Source organism: Melospiza georgiana, chromosome 7, assembly GCF_028018845.1.
Source record: "Melospiza georgiana isolate bMelGeo1 chromosome 7, bMelGeo1.pri, whole genome shotgun sequence".
Classification (NCBI taxonomy): Eukaryota; Metazoa; Chordata; class Aves; order Passeriformes; family Passerellidae; genus Melospiza; species Melospiza georgiana.
In genome coordinates, this window is record NC_080436.1 from 18,564,239 (window position 1) to 18,591,024 (window position 26,786).

General features: G+C 38.8%; 1 protein-coding gene across 2 annotated transcripts in view; it reads left to right on the forward strand.

Moving 5' to 3' along the window:
- PDE11A (phosphodiesterase 11A) overlaps nt 1–26,786 on the forward strand; it is a 104,283-nt gene that overhangs the window by 52,633 nt on the left and 24,864 nt on the right. For both annotated transcript variants that reach the window (XM_058027981.1, XM_058027982.1), the window contains 5 exons: nt 1,462–1,512; nt 18,317–18,463; nt 18,567–18,674; nt 23,302–23,411; nt 25,978–26,068. In XM_058027981.1, the coding sequence (XP_057883964.1) occupies nt 1,462–1,512; nt 18,317–18,463; nt 18,567–18,674; nt 23,302–23,411; nt 25,978–26,068 (507 nt within the window). The remainder of the gene's footprint in view (nt 1–1,461; nt 1,513–18,316; nt 18,464–18,566; nt 18,675–23,301; nt 23,412–25,977; nt 26,069–26,786) is intronic.

A 26,786-nucleotide genomic window follows, 5' to 3' on the forward strand; every position in this document is an offset into this window, starting at 1 on the left:
ATAACCATATAGCTTACATGTAGAGTATAGATTTGATAAATAGCCATTAATCTTCAATTAAGAGTAATTCTTTCTATAAATGGGCAACAGCTTTCTATTATATTTGCATAAAGTGATGGAAGATGCAGGAGAAAAGTACTGAACACTAGAATGGTATGAGATAAGGGACTCTGGATTTTCACTAATAGAATACTTCGTTAATATTTATGTATTTAGTTAAAATGGCAATAAATGTTACTTAAAAATTACATTGATATCAGATGTAAAATAAATGAACTTGTTATATATCATAATAAGATTCTTATCAATATATGCTGATACAGGTTTTCATAAAATATTCTGATAAGATTGACTAATAAATAGAAGAGCAAAACATAAATAAATTATCAGGAAAGTCTGCCATGATTCAAAGCCAGGCTAAATACTTTTTTTATACTAAGAACACAATATTTGCAAATTTATTTAAAGATTAGAATAATAAATGCTTAGGAAGACTGTTAAAACCTAAAGAGATATAATGAATAAAGATCAAGGAGAATTTAGTTGTTAAATGTAATCTGTCATAGCATAAGATATAATTTGACTAATCTTACCAGTTTCTGGGAGAAGCTGCAGCATGGTCAGGCAGAAAAATAGATACTATTTGAGAAAGGACATGATGTACAGAACAAATGAGCTTATGGTTTTTATTTATTCTTTTATAGTGCAGGAATGAATTCCTGTTACTGTAAAAGGTGGCATCCCTGAAACTGAAAAGAGTAAAAATGTCTTGGGACTTAGTGCCACAAGGTGTTGCAAATCAACAGCCCAGACACAGTTTAGGTGTTTGTATGAATAACAGAGACATTCATAGATGAAAATTATTTCCAAGTGAGAAGGCTGTACCAAAGCTGCAGCACATCAGCAGGTCAGGTGTTGCATGTGGGGAAGGACCTGTCCTTGCTGGGAGTGCTCTGGCTCTGGGAGCTCCCTCACAAGAGCAGGTGAGCAGTACTTTGTACATTTTATTTGATGCTGCTCTCTGCAGGATGGTATTGAGGAGAATGTCAGATATAGCACAGAGGTGCTGATATTTCGAAGCAGCAATGTGCCACTAGTATAGGCATTAATGCTTTTCAGTATAGGAAAAGGCATTATTAAAAGTCCATAAATCTACTGTTATTTTTACATTAAATTCTTTCTCTTTTGATTGCTGAACTTCAGGAGAAGAATGTAGGAATCCTTATAATATTAAATTACTTACTGTTCATTATTCCCTATAAAATTCCTTGCAGTATAACTGCCAGATGTATGCCTGATAACCTGTAATTAGCTATTACATACTGTCAGTCAGAACAGAATTATCACACAAACGCTAATAAAATTTGCTTTAAACATAACTGAGTAGACTGCAGTACAGAGCCCTGGTATTGCTACTTGACAAGTGTACTAAAATGGGTTTTATCTTTTGTTCTGGGGCAGGTGTTGTCTTATCACGCAACATGTTCGAAGGCAGAAGTTGATAAATTCAAGGTAAAATTTAAGTTTTTTATATACTAATTTCTGAAACTATAACTGTAAATTCATATTTGTCTAGATTATCTGAGAGAAGTTTTACATCATAAACAGAAAATCTTAATTAAAAATTATTTACAATGTATACATTACACGTAAGGCTGTTAAGCAGGGAAGGTGGAAAAAGGATAAAGAGGATAAAGAGCTGCAGTGCACAGCATCAAAGTCCCATTGTCCCAGCACCAGCTACTGGAACTGCATGTCAGTGTGGGCTTGGTGGCCTCCTCAGCAGAAACCACCACAGGGAAGTCGTACCACGTAGGAGATGAGAGGGAGACTAGAGAAAAAGAAAGGAACTGAGACTTTACATGCTTACAGTGTGGAAGCTGCCCTGTGTTTGCTAAGGAAGTGGAGCATTCACTATCCAGATTGTGCATAGGCTCTGAAGGCTGGACAGGAATGCGAGGGATCTTCTAACTCCTGTAAGCACCCTTGGCAGAATGTGAAAGTGATGTGTTCTGAGTGCAGCATTGGTAGGGACCAATAACTACATGTTCTCCATGTTCTCACTGAATCGTGCCTTGCCGTGGGCTAGAAAGTGGGGGGAACAGTGCCCTTGATCTTTCATCACTGCCAGCACTCCAGTGCTGCTTTTGTGATAGACTGTTTGTCTTTTCCTGCTTGAGGAGACACTTGGGAAATTTGGTGATGCTTCCCTTGGCTATGAGGAGGCAATGCTGGTAGAGGACTCCTCAAAGCTCCCATAGGAGGCTCCCATGCTGGGTATCACTGTTGGTCTCCTGGACACACAGTGCATCAGAGACTGTAGTGAGGCCTGGGAAGGAGATCTGGACTGCTGTGACTCCACATTGATGGCACTCCCTGCTCTGGAGCTCTGGCATCTGTCCAGCTGATTAATAGCTGTTGGGTGCTTATTTTGACACTTGGCTGTCAGGCTGCACCCTGCTTTCTGCACCACAGAGATGGCTGTGGTGAAAGGGGGCACACACGGCTGGCATAGAGCTGATCCTGCTGAATGATCTGGGCTGAGGAAGGGCAGCTCTTGCTAGTTAATGAGTTTGCAGATTATTTCCCAGATGATGGCTGTGCCTGGTATCTGTATTGATACCTGGTGATAAGGCTGTAATATTCTCCCTCCCCTGTAGTTACTGGTACAATTACCCACACTTGTGTATGCTGAAGATGACATTACTGAAGTGTGGCTGGAATCAGCACGCTTGAAGATCATCCAACACTACAAGAACTACTTTTGTGTGTGCAGTAAGTTGTATTTAGTGCTTGGCAAAAAGAACCAAACACTGTTGAGAAAGAGGAAAGAAAGGGGTAAAGGACCATCAATTTTCTGTTTTGCTTTTGTATTTTCATTTACCGTAGAATACACATCTGTAATACAGTTTCTATGACTATCAGGATTCCATCAGTATCTTTGTATGTACGAGAGGGCCACACTTGATTTCTGTCAGCCATTGAAAGACAACTCTCCTTCATTGCCTCTGTAGTTACAATAACAGCCTGCTATGTTTCTCTTTGGACTCAGATGCTCATGTGATGAGAAGCTATTCTACTTGTTTTCCCAGGTGACTTCATGACAAAGAGATGTCTTTTCATTATCCATTTGCCTTGAAGGCATGCAACTATCCATTTAATGGCCAATAATAAGGTAAAAGGAAATTAAAAGCATTTATTCATTAATAATTCCAAAAGATATAACTCCAAAAGACACATGTCATATAAAGAACATAGATGAGAAAATAAAGAACATAACCAAGCTATGCCTAAAGTAAGTTAGGCTATTTTTTTCAGTTAAATTGTCCCTTCTCTATGTCTAAATCCAGTTGTCTCACTTTCAATTCCTGACAAAATTTCTCTGAAGTAGTTTTTGTCAATTTTTTTTGCACCACTGGATATAAACAAAACAAAAGAACAAAAATGCAGAGACAACCAGCATGTCCTGTGGGCCTGTGACACAGAGCTCATCCCAGAGAGGGCCATCCATCTGTGGGTGAAATTGCTCCCATCTCCCTGCTTACAGCTGGCCTCCCTGCTGAGGTCTCCCAAGGCTTCCTACCCTGAAACCACTGCTCTTTTTCCTGTTTGTTATATCGTTATATTTTGTTTAAGCCCTTTGTTATATTAGGATCATCTTCTAGCCTTGACTGGCTAATAAACCATCCCTCCCTCTGGGGGTGTTTGGGGCTCAATGTGTCCCCTGTCTCTGTGGTGATTTATTGGCAGGTGTCAGAGCAAATGTCTGTTCCGATTTACCCCATGTCCTGGTGCAGTCAGAGCAGAGGCACACACACGACAGAAACATCGAAATGAGAGTGATGCCAGGAGATCACTATTGGCTCCTGACTGACACCCAGCAGTAATTAATGACTCTGCATGACAATACACTGGATTTGACAACTTCTCCACATATTATCCCAAAGATACTGTAACTGGATCCCAGGATCTTGGAAATAATTACATACTCTTGTAGTACAAGATTTTCTTTCCCTCTTTGTAATCTCATTTTTTATAGTTTTCATAAAATGTTATCCATTAATTTTTATTTGCTCAGAATCTTGAGAATATTCTGATAAAAAGTGAAAAATTTCAAGTGTACCTAAAGTTTATTTTTCCTCTGGCTTTTACCAGTGAATTCTTTTATTGCATTATAGAAAGCCCAGCAAGAGTAGCTAAAGTTTATTCTTTTTTTCTGAAATTTCATCAGGAATTTCTTACTGTTAGTGGATGAATTCACAAACACACAAATTCACAAATATACCCATCTTTTTAATAATTAAACATAATCACTCTGACCAGGTTCTGTAAAATAAATAACATTTATTTCTGTTTCTTGTCATCCCATCTAAGAATTAGTGAAGAAAACCCCACCTTAATAAGAAACCCTTAAGATATTAAACCTTTCTCCAGATGTTTATCTGGGGAAAAGTGCAAAGCGCTATTGGTGGTGGAGCTGGAAAAGGGAAGTTCACAGTATGGAAAAATAAAACATTAGTGTATGAAAATAGACCATATGATACAATTGGATACTAAATAGTTTTAGATTTTTTTAAATTTTCAGCTTTAGATTATTATAGCATCAAAAAAGATTTAAATTAAAAATACTGTTAAATTCACACAAACTGCATAATATTTTTTACATTTTCTGATATGTGCCGCATTACTGTGATTTCTGATACCATTCTTCCAGGTACAGGAAGAAAAACTAAACTTTACTTTTCATGGGCATTTGCAAGTAAAAGAAAAAAACACCACCTAGACTGCAGTTTTTTCTGAGAATGTCTGAAGTTTTCAGCCTGGTTTATCACAATGCTTCTCCTCTCTTGAATCTACACAACTATGCTAAATTCAAACTGAATTTTGGCAGGATAAGCTACAGCAATGCACCATTGAATCATACCCATATCAATATTAATTGTATTAATTAATGCATAAGGACTTAGAAGAAGTTAGAAATAGCTATGATTTAAAAAACTGTGGCAAGTTACTTCTCCCTTGTATTTTAGACTTAAAAAACTATTCTGTCATTTCTGTTTTGTACTAGTGCTAGTGCTATAAACATTTGTGTCATTGGAATAGACAAGGCACTTGAGATCTGATTAATCTCAGATTGAAGCTATTCTGTAGCAGCCCATAGCAAGCCTGTGCCAGGTTTTTTCTTACTGAAATTCAGGTTCTGCAAGCCTAAATATAGTTATGTGTTAGACAAATATAGATACATGAGTAAAGAACGGAGAATTATGTTCAGGACAGGATATTTATAGCAAGAGTTACTGATTTATGAGACAGTAATGAACATGTCCTGTGACTGAGCAAGCAGCCCCACAAACACACGCCACCTTTAAATTTCCCCAATGTAGTTTCCAAAGAGAATATGTAAACGCTGTCCTATTATGGGAAATGTACAAGAAGCTATTTTTAAGAAGCGAGCCTAATTGCGCAGCTGTCAATGGCATAAGCCAGATCAATATTTAATGACTGTGATGCATTATTTATAGCCCTGGGAGAGATTCCCTTTTTTAGGTCAAACAGCACACAGGAGAGATACACAATGGAAAATAATGCATCACCTGCTTTACAGAATCTTCAATTCAAAATGTAGCATGAATAACAATGACAATTTCTGCATTTCTCAGTTTTGTAGCCTGAGATGTGGCTATTTAAGATCTACCTTCACACAGGGAGACTTTTGTGTCTTTCTTAAAAACACTCCTTTAACTACAGAATGATGAAAAAAGTTTTAACCAAAAGAAAGAAACAACTTTTAAGACTGCTACTGTATATGGCAATGTAAATGGTTGAATCCACGAAAGATGATGGATCTATGTGATTTTGACACTTGGAGTGAGTTATGTATCATTTAACGTTTGTTATTCATGCCTTATGCACCCTTAAATGTATAATGATGGGCAGCACAATGAGAACAAATGAAATTTTTGTGCTGGTTTTATCTTCAATATTTGAAGCAATAGGGAAAGCATTCCTTGGCTATGTTATTCTCTGCTGTGATGTCATCTTTCAATTTAGAACTACTTTAATTACTTTTATAAGCTTGTAATTAAATAATTTTAGTAGTTTAAAATAATTACTTCATAGTCTTCCTCAGTAACTAAACTTCAGAAAGGCAGTCTGGCCTTGGTTTTGGAGCATGTATGAAACATTGCCAGAGAATACAGGGGGCTATGCATTGCTGCCTTTTTATGGCACTGCTGTGTCAATCAGTTTGGTACCCTGTGTTTCCCTTCCTGTGTGGGGAAACACGAAGCTCTTCACACACTGCAGCATTTGCCAGATTGGCCTCCAAGGCTGCTCACACTCACTTCCCTTTGGCTGGCACTGAGCTTTTCCATAGTGCTCTTCCAGCTGCTCAGGTTCCCCTGAGAATAGCAACAATAGGAAAAAAACTAAAGAAAAAATTTGAAGGTAACCAGGGCTTAAATGCTAATATTGAAATGTGTTCCCTTTTTCCCTTTTGAGAAAGGTACATGATCACAAGATGTAAAACACAGTTAATTTCTCTCCTTTTCCACATCAACTGCCCACATAAGACAAGAACTAAAGCACTGTGTTAAGAGTTTCATAGTTCATCAAACCAAGGTCTTCTTTGTATTACATTATTTAGTACGCTTTAACATATGCCCATGTCTTCAGTTGTCATGGAAACAAGAAGTCAAGAACACATTTGCAATGTATTACACTGAAAATTATAAACAGTGATAAAATAAAATACTGAGTGTTTATACTAGATTCTGAAAGGTGAGGCTGTCATCTGACTTCAGACAAGTGCTCTGTAGTTCCAATTTTTTTCCAATTTCAGTGAACAGGGAATGGCTTGGAGAAGTGGAGTAGGGGAAGGTTGTTCATGGTGTTTTCTCGTAAAATGTCTGGATTTAGAGACATCAAATGAAATTAGGGTGGAGATTTTAATCTGATTAAAAATCTCTTTTCAGCAAACTTGTAGTTAAACTACATTACCTATCAGTGTGGATAGAGTTAAATGAGTTAAAACGAGGAATTGGCAGAAGGAAAAGACAAATTGAGACTGATCTTCTCTGGGTCAGGGAACTCCAATGTGCAGCTCACCAAAGCAGAAAGGAGTACACCAGGGGAGTATGTTTTTTTCAGTTCAAATAATATTACCTGAGGGGTTTTGCTTATTTTCTTTCAGTAAGTGTTTTATTGGAAATAAAGACAGTTGGATGAATTCTGCATTCTCATGTCAGAGACATGGAAAGCACCTTTCAGGAGTTATTTCTGGAGCTGTCCTGCTAGACTGGTGCCATACTACTGTGCCTACCCTAATTCAAGGAACAGTAATTGAAAAAGCTAGTGAGAATTCTGAATTTGGTTTCAGAAACTCGAATGTTTAAGTTTTATTAAAATTTCAGCATTTGAGTTTATTGGCTTCATAGGTAATCAAGATGAGATTAAACTGTTGCAAAAGGTCACTGAGGGCATTCCTCTTGCAAAATTTCTAAAATGGCCATATTTATTATTCCACGTGAACACATAGAGCTCCTACAGTAAAATACAACCTTTCCTCCAGGGCAAATGGAATATGAATTTTCCAGGATGTTGTGGAGGGAAGGTTCACCAGGAGTGCTTTAGCCTGGTGAGGCTCCAGCGCTGAGCTGCCCCCTTGGGTGCAGCCAGCCCTGCCTGCTGGCCCTGGAGGGGTCCAAGGGAGGCTGCAGTGGTTGTGAGCACAGATCCACCCTCTGAAGATCTGCAGTTTAACTGGGCAAGTTCCTTGTCCTGTGTTGCCAAATCATCTGAGCAGGGCAGGGCACTGCTTCATGTTTTGGTTTCCCATTTGCAAAGAGGGCACAGAAATATTAAAACATCTGTGAAAGGTTTTGACAATTCTACTTTAGGTCTGCAACAAATTTGTGTGATGCAACTGTATTGCATTTATATGATAAGCCTGCATAAAACTAGTTTATTTTCTAGTGTAGGGGATAAGTAAATCCTGTTTTAAAATAAATCTTTCTCTTGAAGAAAAACTGTATATGATTTAGGAGAGTTAAGGCCAAGTTAAGAAAGAAGCCTGGGGCCTGGAAGCTAGATAAAGCCCACAATTTAATCATATATCCATGCCCAGACAACTTTTTCTGTTAATTTATGAGTTTAGCACAAGTCATTAAATGAATTTTTAAAAGGGATAGGCTTCTTTCAGCAAGGAATAGATTCTGGTCTGGATTCCTTCAGGGCGAGGACATTGCAGAAGTCAATAAGGAACTTCTGTGGAATTTTTTTATGCAAAAGCAAAATATATTTATTCCAGCATGTTTATGCAGAATAATCTTTGGATATATTTATGCTGTAAGTTAAAAAGAAGGGATCTGAAGGGCTATAATTTAAAAAAGAAGTGAAAAATCAACATTTATATTCTAACTGCAAACACACAGTAACTAGAAATATTAAAAAATAAATTACTCTTTCCAAGATCAGCTACTTCATAGTTAGACAAAAGCTTAAATCTCTCCATTAAATACCTTAAAAAGTAATAAACTTTAATTAATTAAAATAACAGAAAATTAATGTATGTGCATGATCAAAAGTCTTTGTACTAGTTGCTTCAAAAAGCCTTCTTCTCTAAAGCTGAAGTAGATTTCAATTGATCTAGATGACCCTAATTATTTCTGCTGCACTCTAATATTTACAGTACTAAAATAAAAACATTCCAAGTAGTTGAAAAATATTACTGACTTACTGCCTTTAATAGTGGCTGTTTTTCAGTTTCCTAGTAATTACGCACAGTAATACAGTGATACTTAAACAACAGACATTTTCAGCAGAGAAGGAATAAAACACTTGGATTATTAAGTTGTCCATACTAAAAAATGCACGTTGCTACTGTGCTGCTCTCAGATACTGGATTTTTGTTATTCACATGGGAAATCTTGTGTTTCTTGCATCTGTTTCCACACACAAAACCCTAATTGGTCCAGGTCTTGATAACGCTTAGAAAAACAAGTTAGAAAAAGCAATTGTTGGAACACAACATTGCTCCCAAGTGAAGATGATTTATTACCCAACAGACCTGTTGTCTGTCCTTCAATCTGATCGGTCATCATGCTCCATAAGAATCCCTTGTCAGATGGAAAACATCAAGGAATAAACAGAGTTCAGCACTGCTACACTATTTAGCCAGCAACCATGCAAAAATGATAAGGCGTGGAATACATTTAAACTGCCATGCAAGCCACAGGGGTATCTGATGGATGATTAAAAAAGGAAAAAAATATTAACACTTGTCAAATAATAAAGTAGTGTACTTCAGTCAGTGACAGACTTAGGAATTTCTATTAGGAAAAATTTTCAAACAGGAAGAAAAATTTATCTAGCAGACTCATGTACTGGAAGTGGGCCAGCATAATTTAAAACTCTGAGGTACTTCAGTGAAAGATGGTAATTTAGGAGTTCTTCAGTGTGACTTTATCATGGTTCTTTTGCCACCAACAAGGAGCAAATTATTCCCCACACAGCTGATAAGACATCCCTTGGGCTGGCCCTGTATGTCACTGCTCACTCTTCTGAGACCTGCATTCCCAACTGCTACAGAAAGACCATTTTAGAGTTTACTTTATCTCATGGAGGAAAGAAATTTTCAAAGAAACCTATAAAAATGGCATAATACTTCACATTTTAAATTATTCCTTATTTATATGTGCTTGATTTCTTCTGTAGCCCCAGCAGGCTGAGAATTATAAGTAGGAATTTTCTGATTAAAAACTAGAGGTGCTTTGCACCAAAATTTGTATAGATAGAAACTTTCCAGTTAGCATTGATATTATCAATATTGATTTTTAAATTAAATAATTAATATTATCAATGTTAATTTTAAAATTAAAAACTTAGTTGCACTGAATTTAAAAAAGAGAATTATTTTTTCCTTAGCATGTACTCTACAAATGGAAAACATATTTTTCTTTGTTTATTTCTGCCTCTATGCAGTGTTCCAGCTGCAAGGAGCAGTTTGTCATAAATGCTTGCTTGTGTTGATTTTAAATTATTAATGGCAAAATTTCTACAGGCTTTTTAAAAAATATTTTACAGCGATAAATGTTCCCCAAAGGAAGAAGGCAGTGTGCTTTAAAAGCTTTTGACATTTCCAACGAGTTGATATTAGAGCTAGAACCTTTTTATAACTAAAACTCTCCAAAGTGAAGAATGGGAGATGTTTTTCTGAGATGAATCTGTTTGGCCACTGGGTGCCATCCTTGCTCCACTTTAAGGCTGCTCGCCAAGCAGCATTTCTGTTCAGCCGTAAAATCCTGTGAAAATGTAATGCCAGTGCAATTTCGCACCATCATAATGTTTGTGTGTGTGCATGTGACAGAATATGTTCCCAGCACAAGGCAGTGTGCCTTTCTTCCACATCACTGAGAGACTGGAGAGAAATATCCTTACAGGTTCAGCCATGTTATATCCTGCAATTTATTTTTTTTTTTTCATTCCTCCATCAGCTGGTGAGAAAGGGGCTGTGCTGGAAGGGCTGTCCCACACATGAGCATGTAAGTGACCATGCAATTGTATGCAGTATTAGCTTAGGCTCCAGCATTATTTGAAAGAAAAGAATTCCCTGGATGCACACTTGTTTTCTAGATCAAATGGGCCTGGGTCATCCAAGCAAAACATTATCTATAGATAGTAGATAATAGACTATATTATGTAAAAAAATATTTGTAATTGCAATCTTGTATGGGTTATTTATTACACTGTTTCATTGGCTGCTCCAGGTGGCGTCTGCTATTGGTTTAGTCTGGGCAAAACCCCTGGCAGAGTCAACAACAGCTTTCTAAGAGAAATGGTGTCAGTAGTTCTGTGGGCCTAGTCTTTCCAGTTTAAACTGCAAACACTGCACATGTATGAGAAATAGACTGTAGTACACACACCCCATCATAATCTGCCTGTGTGTACAACAGCCTGCCTAACTCACCTACCCCTGCCTCCTCTGCTGCCACAGCTGTGTGTGTTCTGTGCTTGCAACAAGCTCAGGGCACACAAAAACTCCACCCCAAAAATAACAAAAAATCCATTCCTATCTGTGGCCTTCATAAACTCTACTGTTGAGCTGATTCCAGTAGCTACTTGTGCTGCCTCTACCTCCCCCGAAGGAAACCTGTTGCTGTGAGGAGTGGTAAGGAAAAGATACAAGCAGCAAAATATATACATGTATTCAAAACATGATTGTCAAGAAACAAGTGTTTATGTCAGTGTTGCAGCCTTTTACCTCAAAGCAGTGATATATGAAAGCAACCATAAACCTTTGTTTAGAGAAAAATTATAAAGCTAGTAGTATGTGGGTAGTAAATAAGGAGCTAAATAAAGATTTAAGAGCCTATTATTTGTTTTTTGTTGAAAGAATGGGATCTGTACATTTTGGATTTTGTGAAAAAGCTTGTGGTGCTGAGGCTGTGAGTTGGCAATGAACCAGAGGCCGTGCTGCAGTGCAGGGTGCTCAGGCACCTAGGTGCTTAGGCTTTCTCTGCTGGGGAGTTTTGTGGATGAAGGGGGCAGTGGAGGATGTAAGTTCTGCTCTGGGGAGAGGAGCTGGGCTGGAGAGGAGCCTGCCCTGCAGAAGTCCCACACGGGGTAAGCCTTGGCTTGTGAAGCTGTAGTGAGATGAACCTCTGGTTTGGGGAGAAAGCCCTTTTGGGCACTGAGTGCTCCTAGGGAGTGATTTATGGGTTCAGAATAGGATGACTGGATTTCTTTTAAACCAGCAATCAGAACTTGACAAAAAGTAAGGACAAGAAGACAAAAGCAGACTTTCAGGAGAATCACAGAAATGTTCTCTGTAGCATTCCTGTAAACGTACGTTGTAAGGTTGAAGGTGTTGTCAATATTATTTATTGTCCACCTGACAGTATTCTGCTCTAGCTGTCACTCTAGCAGGTCTGAAATAGGACTTTCTCCCCAGTGGAGCAGTAACCCACTCACACATTTGCATAACTCTCCCCACCAGTCACTGCACTGCCAGCCTGATTTGTCACAGCTGCTCGGAAAGAACATTTCAGTGGCTCCCAGGAAATCCCATCCAGTGCCATTGTGTCCCTGCAGCACCACCACGGCCCCAGGGTCACACTGGTCACACTGGTGGTCCTGCATGTTGGCTTTGGTGCACTGAGAGCTGCTGCAGCGTGCTGGGATCACAAAAATAGTGTGATACCAGTGCACATTGTGGCTCTGGTGGGATTTCTGAGGTTCTGGCTTTGGGGTTTTTTCAGTGCCTGATCTTGGCAACCCCTTCACTTTTTTCACACGCTCTCTTCCACCATGTGCCAAATTGAAAGTTGCAGAGCACATTTTGCGCTCTTTTCACCAAATGTGTGAGTTCCCCCCTACACCTTCACATTATGTCCACCATGAGAAGAAACCTGTCCCTGCTCCTTCCACCTTTAATCATGTTTTTCCTCTTCTGAGTCTTTAAGGAAGGAGCCAGAACTTTTCCTCCACTTTCTGGGCAGGAAAAGGCTATGTTGTATCCCACTTTTCTCACTCTCCCAAATTCACAGGCATAAGGGGGAGGGCTAGTCCACATTACCCATTCTGCTCTTCATGGGAGTAACAAAGCTGACTTTTTGCCACCAAAACCAAGTAAAGCTTTGTGGGAAATGGCAGCCTGACACTTTTGTAGTATAGAGAAATAGTTGCCCTAGGTTTGCTGCTTGTGTTTGTTTGAAATTCTGAAACAGAGACTGAATAGACCCTTTTGTACAAACTTCTCATCTGCACTGATGGCCATAAAAACTCGACAGTTGCTAGCCTGCAGTATGTGACACACTGGTTCTTTCCTAATCACCATCAGCCAAAGGGACGTGAACACTCCCCAGCGCGCCTTGGGAGATCATTGTGTCCAATGTGCATGCCCTGTAAAACTCCAGTCCTGGGCTGCTGTGGTTATGGACTTTGGCCTTAAGAATAATAGATGCCTAGACCATTAATTTTTTTTATTTTATGCCTCTGTTCTTTTAAAATCAAAATTTCTTGTTCCTTTTATTGGCTGCCATATATTTTGTTTCTGTGTACTGGGAAACAACTCTAGCATCAAGGATTGATTTTTACTAACATAAAATAATGGTTTTTGCACCTATTATAGTTTGTAACAAAATTTTATATGTCATTTTTATCTCTGAAATGTATTATTTCTTTTTGATGGGTCCCAATTTCAGAAAGCAGTATGTTCAGATAGGATTGATTGATTAGAAATATTCAAAATGCTTTCTGTTTTTAGCTATAGTTCTGGGGCTAGCTTTTTAAATAGCATGTTTAACACTGTAATGACATACCTTCCTTTGCCCTTTTAAAATGAAAATTGTAAGACAAATCCTTTCCTCAGGAAGATACAGTTTGATCCCCAAAGCAGAAAGTAAATACCATACTTCTGTCCTAAGTCCACACTGAATGATAATTTTAAAAAATTCTAAATTCTATATTTGATAGTTTAGATTGCTTAATGTCTACTTTTCTTGTTCTAATAGAAGCAGACTAAATAGCTTGCTTCATGCTGTGAAGTTTCTTTTTTAATTAAAAGAAATACCAGCATCATACTAAACAGAAGTTGTATTTGGTAAATGGTCAAACACAACTTTTTGAAATAAGTCTAAATGCAACTTTCTTTGTTCTACATTTCATGTCTGAAGTACATGTTAAGCTTTTAATTTGCCATTCAAAGGTGGAGCAGTTCCACTACATACATATACATGCTTCAGCTGCAGATTTTGAAGCTGGATGCATGTCCTGCATTATTCCTGGTTTACAGATGTAAAACTTTGACTAACCAAGGAATAACCTTTTCCAGCAAAGGGCTCAGACACCTACTGTGGGACTTGGGGCAGAGTTTGGGCTTTTGATCTCACAACTGCAATCCTCTGTTTATCTGTAGGGTTAATCTGAGGAGGTATAAAATACACAAATCCTGTTCCACCCTGCCTTTCATCCAACAACTGTTCAGCTATAAGACACTGACAGAGACTGGAACATTGAAGGAGTCTGGTAGAGCTGACAGCTGCAAAGTGTGTTTTTATGGCAGCATGAGGTTTTCTTGGGCAGGGACATAGGACTGGCTGGTCTCAAAAGCTCTCTCCAAACTAAACTAAGGCCGTGTTTCTGGGTGATTTCACTACTGAAGGCAGAGCAATGCTCCTGTGATAATCATATTAAAAAAATTGTTAAAATCAAGAGGTAAATACACATCAGTCATTTCCATACCCATTCCCCTTTACTGTAAATTTTGTAAAATTCCTTTTTAATGCCACTGTCCTGCATCTGCTTCAGTTGGTTGTTTGAAAAGAGGTTCTAACTCAGCATTGTGAAGGGCAAAGAGTTGCTATCCACAGTCTCCAGTAACAGATGGAGGCCTTTAAAAGCCAGTTTGCTCTGGGCATTAAACATGCTGGAGCTGCAACATTTGATTCTTTCTCTTTTGGAGAGAGTAAATGTGTCAGACTGGAATATAACAGGCTTTGGTCTTCCATGGCTATGAAGAAGTACAAAATCTGTCCACTGGTGTTAATAACTGACTATAAAGATATATTTTAAAAGGTGCCTGCCTGCAGCTATAAATATAAGCAAGTATCTTAGAGGCCTTTATATATGAAAAGAACCCTTCACAAATAAAAATCTTTGCCATCAGAAAATGATGTCTTCAAAATGGCTTCATGGAATCATAGAAGATTATGTGAGAGATAATGAAGGCATCAAATTTAAATATTCTTCACTTTGATACTTTCTCTTCAGCTTTTGATGATCATCCTTTAAGGTTTTTCAGATCCTAATCTTCTGAGAGAGATTTGCGATGAAGAGATACTTGAAAAGGCAATTTTATTTCTTCTCTGTGTGTCATGTTGTCTGGAGCTGCAGTTTCACTCCAGCGTGTACATGAGGTCAAATCCTGACCTGCTATTCGAATAGTACGTGGACTCTGGACTCTAACAGTGCCCCTGGGATTTAAGATGTACACCACATTATTTTGCCAGGTTATTTTGCTACATTGGAATATATATTTCATGAGATATCTTTATATGTGTTAAATATAATCAAGTTCCTTGTTACTTCTTTCCATCAGTCAGGCAGTATTTTCTGATGAGGAAACCTTGCTGATCATTCCACATGCCACTGTAAATAAGGCTATCCAAACACTGGATTACATTCAGTAAGTGGAAGTTGCTGTTACAGAATAGTTCTGGTACCACATAGGAAGGAAGCTGAGTATGTCAAATGGCAGAATGTACCTTTTTCTTAAACAAAGCCATACTAATATGCTTATCAGTATGTTTCAAAATACTTTCCTTGCATAATATGCACTGTCTTATCCACACAGGTACTAAAACTGAAGTAGAGAAATTTTAAGATGACATGGCAAAGTAGGATGTTAGCGTTTTCTGTTTTTAGCTGGACTGGTTGTGCATGGTTGTGCACATTTTACAAATGAAGAATGCTTTGGGAAGAACTTGCCAGTTTCTTTACATCTGATTTTATCACATTATCAAATATTGATACAGAAGATTGTGAAGAATATGCTATTAGAAGAGTTAGTGCAAAATCATTTAGTAAGCATTTTCCTTCTTAGGCTTTATTCATCCACAGGAGCCCAAAGGCTTATTAATACTGAACCAAAAGTGTTATTTTTCTTTTCTCATGGGCTGTCTTTTATAGTGGCCAGAATTGTGACTGTATGGTGAAAGCCACTTTGATGTTCCACATGTTTTGCAGTAAGAGAGTCATTAATGACATATGGCCTTTTGTGATGGCTGCTGGAAACTAAGGCTCAACCAGTCCCTTGTCTCTCACCTGTTCACAAGTAATAAGCAGGCTGTTAGAATTTAGGTGGTAGCAAAAAGAGAATCTTGTCTCCCACCTGAACTGAGTACAAAGGTGCTTTTCCTCCCCCTGTGTATTCATTCCACCCCATTCCATGCATGCCTGGTTATGGAGTAACCACAGATCTTATCCTTATGCTCTTGTTTGGAGGCATGACATCCTTTTTTTGGAGGCATGACATCCTTTTTTTTCAAGCTACCTATGACTGATGATATTTTCCTAATCCGGCAACTGCTGAGTTTGTATTTTATTAGGCAAGACCAGTTGCCTTCCATGTGTTCAGCTGAACTTGTATTCCTGATTCCCTTCAAGACAAATTTTTGGGTTAGTACTGGAGATATGGAAATGTGACCAGAGGAGGCACATCTGGCTTTAACTTGCCATAAGCTCACAGAAGAGTCATATGAATTTTCCTCAATGATACAAAGAGCATTGAAATTGAAGATTCACAGGGTAAAATATTCCAGAGTAAAATGTTTTAATTGTTTTAAGAAAGGGGAAATTGAACTTCTAAATGTTCAAAACCCCACAGCCTTTTAAGGAATTGTAAATCACTGGGGTGCTTTAAAAAAATAATTTCACTGTAACTTGAATTTTAATTGCCTGCCCCTTTCTTTTACTGTCATGGTACTTTCATCATCTCTGTTTTCCTGAAAGGGAGTGTTGCTATTGTTGTTTATTTTAAGAAATCCACTGAAATTTTTTTCCTGCCATGCTGCAAAATTTCAGGGAGGGATATGTTTTAGTATTCTGTGTTATTAGTATTTTATATATATCTCTGTAATTTTAAAATATGAAGTTTTAATGAATGTTCTCCTCTAAACACTGGACTTTTGCATTTCTAGCCTGAGAAACTGAGGATAGTCAATGCCAGGTGCAGCCAGAATACTGCTGCAGCCCCACAACATATCATTTTTTTAACATTATTCAAATTAGGCTCTGCACTCATAATTCTGTTGTTTCCTTTATTGCTGTTGTAAAGCAAATGGTTCTTTTATACAAATGTTATCTCCTGGCTATTAATTCAGCAGTTATTTTGGATTATGGCACTCCTGTTAAATTTAGGAATGTAAAACCTCATAAATATTTAAAAGTTTCAGACTGACGTGGGAAGAAATTGTTTTTGACTTGCTTTGTTAATATCCTGTTGTTCAATTTGTAATAGATTTGGAATATATTGTTATTTCTCCACTGTTTGACAAATGGAAAAACAATTTTAGAGTTGAGCAACTGCTTCAAGTGTTCTACCTTGAATTGCATTGCAACAGGCTGATAAAAGTGTTGGTTTCCAGAAAAAAATAGCAAGGAAAAGATCTGGTTTTCTTTAAGAGGCCAAAAATTCTGAAAGAGTTAATTAGATCCCACTTCAAACTTAATGAAAATGCAGCAGTAGGTTTGCAATGATTGTTTGATAAACCATTTCAAGAATCAAGTGCTTCTCCTTCAGCCTGCTATCTAAGCTTTTCACTAAGGAGCTAAGGAGTATGCTGTACAAATGTGTTTCTTCCCCAAAAACCAATTATATTGAGTCTTATTTCTATCCAGTGAGTGTGTTCATAGACTTAATATTAATGTCCATCTCCAGTATCCCCCAAGTCTTTGAAGAATAACTGAATGATAAGAAAGTCACAATTTTTGTAAGATTGCTGAAGGTCTGGACAGCACAGTCTCAGGGCCAGCATTCCTGCTTCACACCTAACCTGGCTCATGCAGGTGCTGCCACTGAGCAAGCCACAGCACATCTCTGTGTTCAACTAAATACATCAGCCAGGCCAGCACACATTCCTGTGTTTGTGTGTGCAAGAGCAGCTCATTCCACTCTTACAAACAGAAGTCCCTGTTATACAGACAAAGCAAAATGTATGGCTTTTGCTGTTGTTTTATTGACTGACTATAAAATCAGCATGTTGAAAATTCTTTATTTTACTTTGGAGTGTTCTTCTGCTAGACATGTCTTGTATTCCTCTTCTTCTGGTTCTGTGTGTGCATAGTGAACAGCGTAAAGCAAAGGGCACTTGTATGCTTATGATTTTGAAGGCATTTGGAGTAAGAAATTCTGCAGAGCAGTATATTTACTTTGCATTTGTAAATGGTAGCAATTAAAACTCCCAGCTTCTGGCTATCCAGATGTTTCTTGCATTACAGCACTGTAATTTGCATTGGAATATATTGTGTTACTGCAGTGGCTGTAAAGTGGTCAGCTTTCAGTCTAAATGCTGTATCAGGCTCCAGTTGGAATGGTGAACATATTTCCTGCTCATACCAGGTTCTTCTCCTTCCCACTGTTTCCACACTCTGTTAGCTTGACGTGTTTGTGTTTCTCAGATGAAGACTTTTACTGCTCAGCATTTGAATCAAGCGGGGAATGTATCGGCAGGTCAGAACTGATGTACGGTTTGGTTCTTGTAAGAGTGAATAAAAGGACGGAAGTTTTGAATCAGAAATTTCCCTTTGGCATTTTCAGGCAGCAAACATCCCTCTGGTGTCAGAGCTTGGCATTGATGACATCCATTTTGATGACTTCTCGCTCGATGTGGATGCCATGATTACTGCAGCCCTGCGGATGTTCATGGAACTTGGAATGGTTCAGAAATTTAAAATTGACTACGAGGTAACCATCTGCGCTGCAAATATCTGCTGCTTTTGTCTTGGCACTGCTCTGTCCATTTGTACACATTTAGTAGCCCTGCTCCAAACTGCACTTTGAATTTCAGACGCTGTGTAGGTGGCTTCTGACGGTGCGGAAGAACTATCGAATGGTCCTGTATCACAACTGGAGGCACGCTTTCAACGTCTGCCAGCTGATGTTTGCCATGCTCACTGTGAGTACCCAGCCACACAGCCCCCAAGAGCTTTTACTGCCACACTGCCTAACCTGTCTAAACATTTTCCAGCATTCCATTTCTTTTCTAGTTATTATGCTACTCATTTCCAATACCAAAGCAGACAGAATTTATTCAACTTAAGGCAGCACATATTTGGCAAAACCTTATAGTGTTTTAGTGACAGTGATATCATAGGCACATTAAAGTGACTGAAAACAGATGGCAGTCTTGGAGTGCTCTTGTTATTACAGATCTTGATCTTATGAAATGTTTTTCTTTTGGAACTCTTTGATTTGACATTTATTTCAAACTCCTAATTGGGAAGTACAAAACCAAGGATTAGAATCCCAAAGTATTTATTATGTTGATATTTATTATCTCCTTATCCAGCTTAATCTAAATAGTTTTAGAAGATATTGCTTCAAAACATTTGAAAATTATCTTCCAGCATAGTGATCTAAGTGAATCTTGAGTCTCCACTGCACATTGTTAACACTTAGGGATTTTATTAGCATGTATCTCCAGCAGTACCTGTAGCTCCTTTAGCATACAAGTAAATTCTACTTAAATTTAAAGTAAATTCTGCTGAAAGTACCATTAGAACAAGCATACTGCTCTCTCTCCCTACCCCACAGCAACTTCAGTGCAGGAAATAACCCGTGTTTGGCCAACTCATTCTTGTAAATGTACCAACAAAAAACTCAGGGGTCCTGAATGAACTTTGCATGTTGGGCAAGAAAAAGAGACTGTGACTTCCCCTAGCAGGTGAAGATGTCATTCTAGTGCTTGGGCAGTCCCAGCAGGGTGGGTGTGTTTCTGTGAGTGTTGATGGAGGCATAGGGAAGCGGTACCATGCACCATGAGACAAAGGAAAGAAAGACCCAACGAGAGAACCTCTTCCTCTGGGCATGAGGCTGCTCAGCAGCACAGAACATTGTTTCAGCAGGTGCTTGCTGATGCTCTCTAAGGAAATTCGGTGTTAAGGCCTGGGTGTCGGTAGTTTTTATGGTTTTATAAATTTGGCATGCATTTTTTCCCCTAGTTTTAGACAAAGGAAAAGCAATTTACTCCGATGAGCAGAGGCAAAGGCGGGCAGCGGCGCCGGGTGTGAATGACAGCAATTTCTGCCGGGCGGGTAGCCCCCAGCGCCAGCGGTGGCACCCCTAGGTGGAGCTGCGGGGCCGGGTTTGCGGCACCGCTCTGCCGGGGGAGCGGGCACCGCCATCCCGCTGGAGTGCCCGCCCCGGGGCCGGCAGCGAGGGAGGGGGCCCTGCTGCTCCAGCCGCCACCGACTGATGCTCCGGCCGTGGCTCTCACGGCGCCATTTCAGAGCCCTTATAGCAGTCAGCACAGGGGTGCAACTGTGCGAGATGTGATGCAGCGTTTTTAAGCCAGGTTTGTTTCCTTGCCCACACTCCTTGTAATGAACAGAATGAGCAATTCCATGTGCAGGGCTGGATGCGAGTGGCCACAGCACTGGAGTCTCCACACATCCCGCCCTGCTTTGCTCTGGCTCTGGCTGGGAACAAAGTAAGTTCAGTGCATGATCTGTCTGGTCTGCTCTCCCTTCCAGATACAGGAACATTCTTTTGTGCAAAAAAAGACACAAGAGGAACTTGACATTAGTAATAATCCAAAGCTTGCTCCTATTGCATTTGTCTCGGGGATACCATCCAAGTTAGCGTGTGACTTCTTTTCTCACTGGTAAAAGGGGAAAATTCTTAGACAAACCCCTTGAAGGGCTTATCAGAGCCCTTCTCTGCCGCTCAAGAAGGCACTGCTTTGTGCAGTTATTGCAGCTTATTTCTGATTTCTCCATGACAGTGAGCAATGTAGACTGCCCCACAAATAGAAACCAGTAATTCTATTTTAGGGCATTTTCAGGTAGGATTTGCCATGGTATAGTCATGTCTAACCTATAGTGGAGTAGCCTCTAAGGGCCCCACCCTACTCCCACTGAATGCACAAGAAAAATTCAGCTGTGTTGAACAAGCCAAATAAGAGAAATTCAACAAAGAGCAGACCATTGTTTCACTCCTGGTAAACTCAGCTTTTTGCATATGTAAAGCATGTTCCTGAATGTCTAAGTATGTATTCTCTCTCCTGAATTCTGCAAACCATAGTTGAATTCTGAAGACAAGCACCGCAGCAAGGCTGCTCCTGCAAGTTAAGGGAGTACCTGAGAGTAAAGTGCAGGATCAAGCCCAAGCTTCATTATCAGTGCCTTTGCCAACACCGTTCACATTGATACTTATTTCAAAGGGCAAAAATGAACAAGTAAGCAATACCAAATTAAAATCCCATCTGGTGTGCTAATAACAAAACATATAGATGTGGGGCAAGGTATAATGAATGCAATTCATTTCCTCACATGAAAGAATGACCTCCATAACTCACTGGAGACTCTGCCACTCATGAGTTATGGGTCATTCCTTTTCTGGTGAAAATAAATTTTACTGCACCATCGTCTATGGCCATGGGTTTTTTTTTTTCCTCCTGTAAATTCAGAAATGGGGAAATGTAATCCTCTGTTTACTTGCATTATGTTCAAAGAAGATATCTCCTTACTGTAGTATTGTTTTAAATGAAATGTTTTTTACTATGTGACATATGCTATATTTCTTTCATATATTCAGTGACAAGACTTTTCATTAAATAAAATGTGGCATTTATTTTTGAGATATTGCTACTGTTAATAAATTCCTTAATTGGTTTCCCTGCATTTGGAATACAGGTTGAATCCTTGAATTTAATCAAAGTTTGGATTACACTAAAGAATATTTATTACAACATCAATTTCATATTATACAACTTCCCTTTTAAGTTATTTTAACTTAGCCATGAATATTTTCTCTAGACTGAAACTTGACACATCGTGTGTTGTCAGTTACAAACTATTTTTTAATCCCCTTTTATAACTAGATCTTTATTACTATTTGTTATAGAAGAGCTGTGTTTAAAAAAATAAAAAGAGAAAATGCTATTTTTAGAGGATTTTTTTCTGCTTGGGTAGATGTTACCAAAACAAGAACAACAGCAATGCCACTAGAAATCAGGTGAACCTCTTTCCTAATACCAAAGTTATTCTGTACACTGGTGGATTCTACACAAAATTAATTAATCTTTTTTTTCTTCATGCTTGACCATCTTTTCTGCTGTGTAAATTTTAAGGAATTATAAAGTTTTCGTAGCAAGTCTTGCACTGCATCAATTCCCACTGAAGTGCATTCCTGAGCACCTGGGGGAGCTTGGCTCCCTGTACTGTTTATGTAGTTACTGTGGCCACATTTCAGACTGTCTAAACAGAGGATACTTAGATTTGAATGTGCATTTCTCTAAGTAGAATTTGTGGTCTTTGGGGTGACTAGCAGAGCTTTCACAGAGTATTGCAGCAATTCACTGTTGTTTCTGAGTGTAAGTTCCTACCAAGGAAGGGCAACAAGTCCCTCTGTGTCACTTAAACTCTCTTCTTGCCGGTGGGTGAAATTATGCCCCTTTGAAAATCACTGATATTTGGGGATTCTTACGTGGTGTTGGTGTTCAGCCTTGGTTTGGTCCTCCAATACAAATGCATTTTGTATCTCTTGTATGCAATTTCCTTTCATGCTAACTAGATCATATGGATAACTGAGGAGTGTCACTGGAGACTGACACTGTGAAAAGACAAGTGTTACAATTTTCCAGCTCAGCCAGTCATTTTTGCAGGTATTATGCCCTTCTGCTTCTGAAAAACCAGGTTGTTTCTGCCATGGGTTAGAGACACAGCACCAGTGGTGCCCCACAGAGGCTCTAGCATCTCCTCCAGACAGGATCTGTTCAGGATGCTTGAGATTAGCAATAGCAGGAAGGGTTTTTTCTCTGCCATGGCCCTGTTCAGGCAGGAAGACTGCTATCGCAAGTATCCAAGAGAAGCATAGTGATAAAAAAAGGTTTCTGTGATTATCTCCCCCATTCACATAGTCAGGTCTGAGCTGCTTGTAGGGAATTTCATTGCATTTGTTTTCAAATGCCTCTCCCAAATTCAAGTGGGTATCTGAAGCAGAAATTTGAGACATTTCCTCTTTAAATCGTGCCACTTAATTTCAAAGTGCCAGATTGAAAAAAAATCTAATAGTTCATAACAGTTCCACAGAGTATATTTTATCTGGGTTCTTTTAAAGAACCAACTTAACATGTCAGCTATCTCTGACAGTAGGGATTGACTAAGATGGTCATCTCAGGATTGAAGAAATCAAAGTACTTCTCTAAATAATAATTTCAAAATTTTATCAGTTTAGTTTTGGGTTTTTTATTTCTCTGATTAAAAAATCCAGTTCCTGTCTCAGTTTGCAGTTACTGGTATTTGTTTTCAGCTCTTTTTGCCTTTAGTGCCTCCTGGCTAGCAGAGAAATGGCATGCTGGAAATGCAACAAAGAGATAATAACAGATCACTCCAAGGACATTATCTATTCTGCTAACCATCTGACATACAGCAGGGAATAGAATATGACAATAAAGCATTTATCTTCTCCTTACTGAAACGTTCATGGTATCAAAACAAAGTTGACTGTTGCTGGATGGACTAACATTACTTATCCCTTTTGCTACTGATAGTTACAGCTGCTATTTTTTTTCCTGCTCTCAGACTGCAGGATTTCAGGAGATTCTAACTGAAATTGAAATTTTAGCTTTGATTGTGGGATGCTTGTGTCACGACCTTGACCACAGGGGAACCAACAATGCCTTCCAAGCCAAGTAAGCTTTCTAATTCTTACTATTTTAATTTGGTTTTCTTCCACAGGAGAGCAAAAGGTGACCAGGATAAAGAATGAAGCATTAATTTCAAGCCTTCTAGGCCAAGGCCAAGTACTCTTATTCCTGTGTGCAGTGAGGGACTATCCATCTTTATCATTCTCTGTTCCTTTAAGTAATTGCTGGCTTGTCCTTTGTAGCTGGCTGTTGAACTGACACCACATATTGAAATGTGGTGCCAAAACTTGATGTTCTTTTCAGGCTCAGCTATTATTGATTCTGGTTTTCAACCCAGGAAGCACCTAAATTGTCTGTCTGGGTTGTTCTTGCTGACTGGGGTGCATGGCATTAAGCAAAACCTTGTTCTGCTTATTGCAGAGAGAAGAAAATAAGTGAAACTGAAATAATGCTTTCACAGAAACCAGGCTGCTGCCCTCAGGCACAGTGAAGGAGAAGTAGGTTTGCAGAAGGTTTAAGAGTGATACTTCTAACTGTGTAGGTAGGGGAACTTCTTAGACTAAGGTCAAATTCATTCCAAAATCTGCCTTCCCTGAGAATAGGAGGGACAACAAAAAATGTCCGCAGCAACATCCTGGCCAAGCTGTGAAATAAAGCTGCCAGACATAGAGATTTCTTCAAATCCCTTTTTGTTTTCTTCACTCTCCAGTTCCTCTACAGTCAGAATATGAGGCCCCAAGGTATTCCTGTCCTACAGATCCCAGTGAGCATTTGTAGCTTTTTTTGTTCTGCCTTACTGCTAATCCTCCAGTATGATTGGGGAGTGGTCAAATGGTTGTCCAGAGATATTTGAAAGGCAGAGTGATGCTGTGTTAGCCTGTTTTGTCCTACTTTTGCAGAAGTACTCTGCTGCAATGTGTGTATGCAGGGGCTGCTGCATTTCTGGGGGCAAGGTGCCTCAGTGACCATCAGTCAAACTGATGTTTCTGATGTTCACTAAGCTGCCATTTCCTGAGGTATTGGTGTTGCCATACAATCTCAATGAAACAATGACACTGTCTGGATCTTCAATCACCACAGCAGGGAAAATCAATTGCAGTGCTCAAAAGACAGAGCTCGTGGTGCAAAGGTTACCAGGCACTGCTAGATGCCTTTTTGCAGCTGAGTCTTGAAGAGAATCAAAATAGACGAGACAAATGGGAAGGAAGCTCAGCTGATTGATGTTTATGTTCCCAATTTACAAAAACGAGACCCAAGATTTACATCCTGGCCATTTTAGGCTCTGATTAAATTAACCACTTCTCTGCTGCACCATTATACAAGAGTATCTTTTGTGCAGAGGGATGGCTGAGTTAAAGGTACAGGGTTCAGCATTAGACTGCTATCACTCATACTTGCTGTTTGACAACAGAGTACAGAGAGGAGGCTACCATTTTATGACTCCATAAAGAAACTGCTGAAGACATTTAATGAAAGACAAACATTACCACACATGTATAAAACATCCCTGAAAACAGAAGCTGGAGTTTTCCTAACGCTAACTATGATTTATTCCTCTAACCTGACATAAATTTAAGCATCACATTTTCCTATTTTATCTGCAGTGTCCAATACTGCTGTTCTGTATGATGAAGGTTCAAGAGGTATATGATGGAGGCAATATCACAGTTGTCTCCAATGGCTCTGTTATATATGTCAATATCACATTCTCTAGGGATGATATTTCCTGGACATCCTTTTCTCTCATATAGCTGCATCTGATAATTAAGTATCAGTATGGTGCAGTTTTATGGTATATGCTCCTAGGAGACTCCTTCTGTCTCTAGCATAATCTCTTATTCTCATTTCTTTGGAAAGAAAGCCCATCTTGTCACTTTAGGCTGGGTCCCAGAAGTGAAGTACTTTGCCTGACCTACTTTGGTACTTGGTGAACATTCTGACAAGTCAGTCCCATTCTCTGCACTTGCCAGCAATTTGCAATTTTATATTATTATTCCATATATTTTTGTCCTTTAAACGTAGAAAACCAACCTGCTCTGTTCATTTTGAATCTGATCTTGGTTTAGACAGTAAATGTGATGAGAAAATACATTCTAGAGATACGCTAAGCTTTACTTTTATATTCACTGCTCTCACTTGTCGTTTTTTTTTTACCTTATTATTTGCAATTGGATTTTTTGTTGTTGTGTTTTGGGGTTTTAATTTCAGAGTTTGTAGTTGGCCATTGTAAGCCCTTATGTTATGTCTATTAAGAATTAAAAATAAAAGGTAGCAGAGGAACAGCTGATCCCAGCTCAAGGACATTACCTTGTGTCTTTACTGCACAGTTCTGTGTTTGCGCTGTTGCTGAGGGACTTTGAAAGCTACATTACAAAATTTCTTGTAGTTCCAGAAAAATCTTTATTCAGCTGGCAATATTTTGCAAAGCCTGGAACATAAATGTTTTGTATCTGGATTTAAATCAGTATTTTGATCTCATCAGCTGTCTTAAGTGAGGTTGCTGAAGTGGAGGTAGAGAGAGTGTCTACGTGCTTTTGTCACTGAATTGTCTCTGAAACCTGCTTCGTAAGCAGACGAGCAGGATTTGTTGACTTCCCATGTTCTGTTTCAGGAGTGGATCAGCCTTAGCTCAGCTCTACGGCACCTCTGCTACCTTGGAGCACCACCATTTCAATCATGCTGTCATGATTCTCCAAAGTGAGGTACAAAAGCATTACTATTAATCTCACTGAGCTGTTGGGCAGTTTCAGCTGGAGGAAGGAAATACCATGTACAGTACCTTTTTAATGCCCTCTCCTTGAGGAATTATTTATTGGTTACCAAAAAGGTCACAACTAGCACAAAATTAAACAACTACAAATGCTGATCACAGAGCCCAGAGATTATATCTGTCTCAATCAGCAAGGGGCAAGGAGAATTCATCCTAATCATATTGTCAGCTTTTCTCACTCTTCTTACATATATCCTGTTCAGTGGTTTAGAGGTAGCTGAAACAGGTCTTTACCTTTCCCCATAGGTGTCATATTCAGAGTATCAGAGCCATTCTTTACTGCACCAATTTAATTTCTTTGGCAGCCTTTGAAATCGGTATTTTAATTATTTTTTTCATAATTTAATACACTTTTTTAAAAATTAAAATAAGTAATATCATGCTGTCCAAAGTATACTAATTGCTTTTCAGATACCTGTGAAGACAGAGCTCTTGCCTAGAATATCTTGCATATAACACTATACAGCATATACTACACCATGTATTTAATAACTGAGAAAAGTGGGAGAATGGACATGGAGTCCTTTCAAAAGAACAGATGCATTTTCATAATTTACAGAGATTGGTTGCTACAAAATGCATTTAGTAAATAGAAACCCAAAACTGCTGTTCATGCAGCACAATTGGAGACCACAGCCTGATCTGCAGTA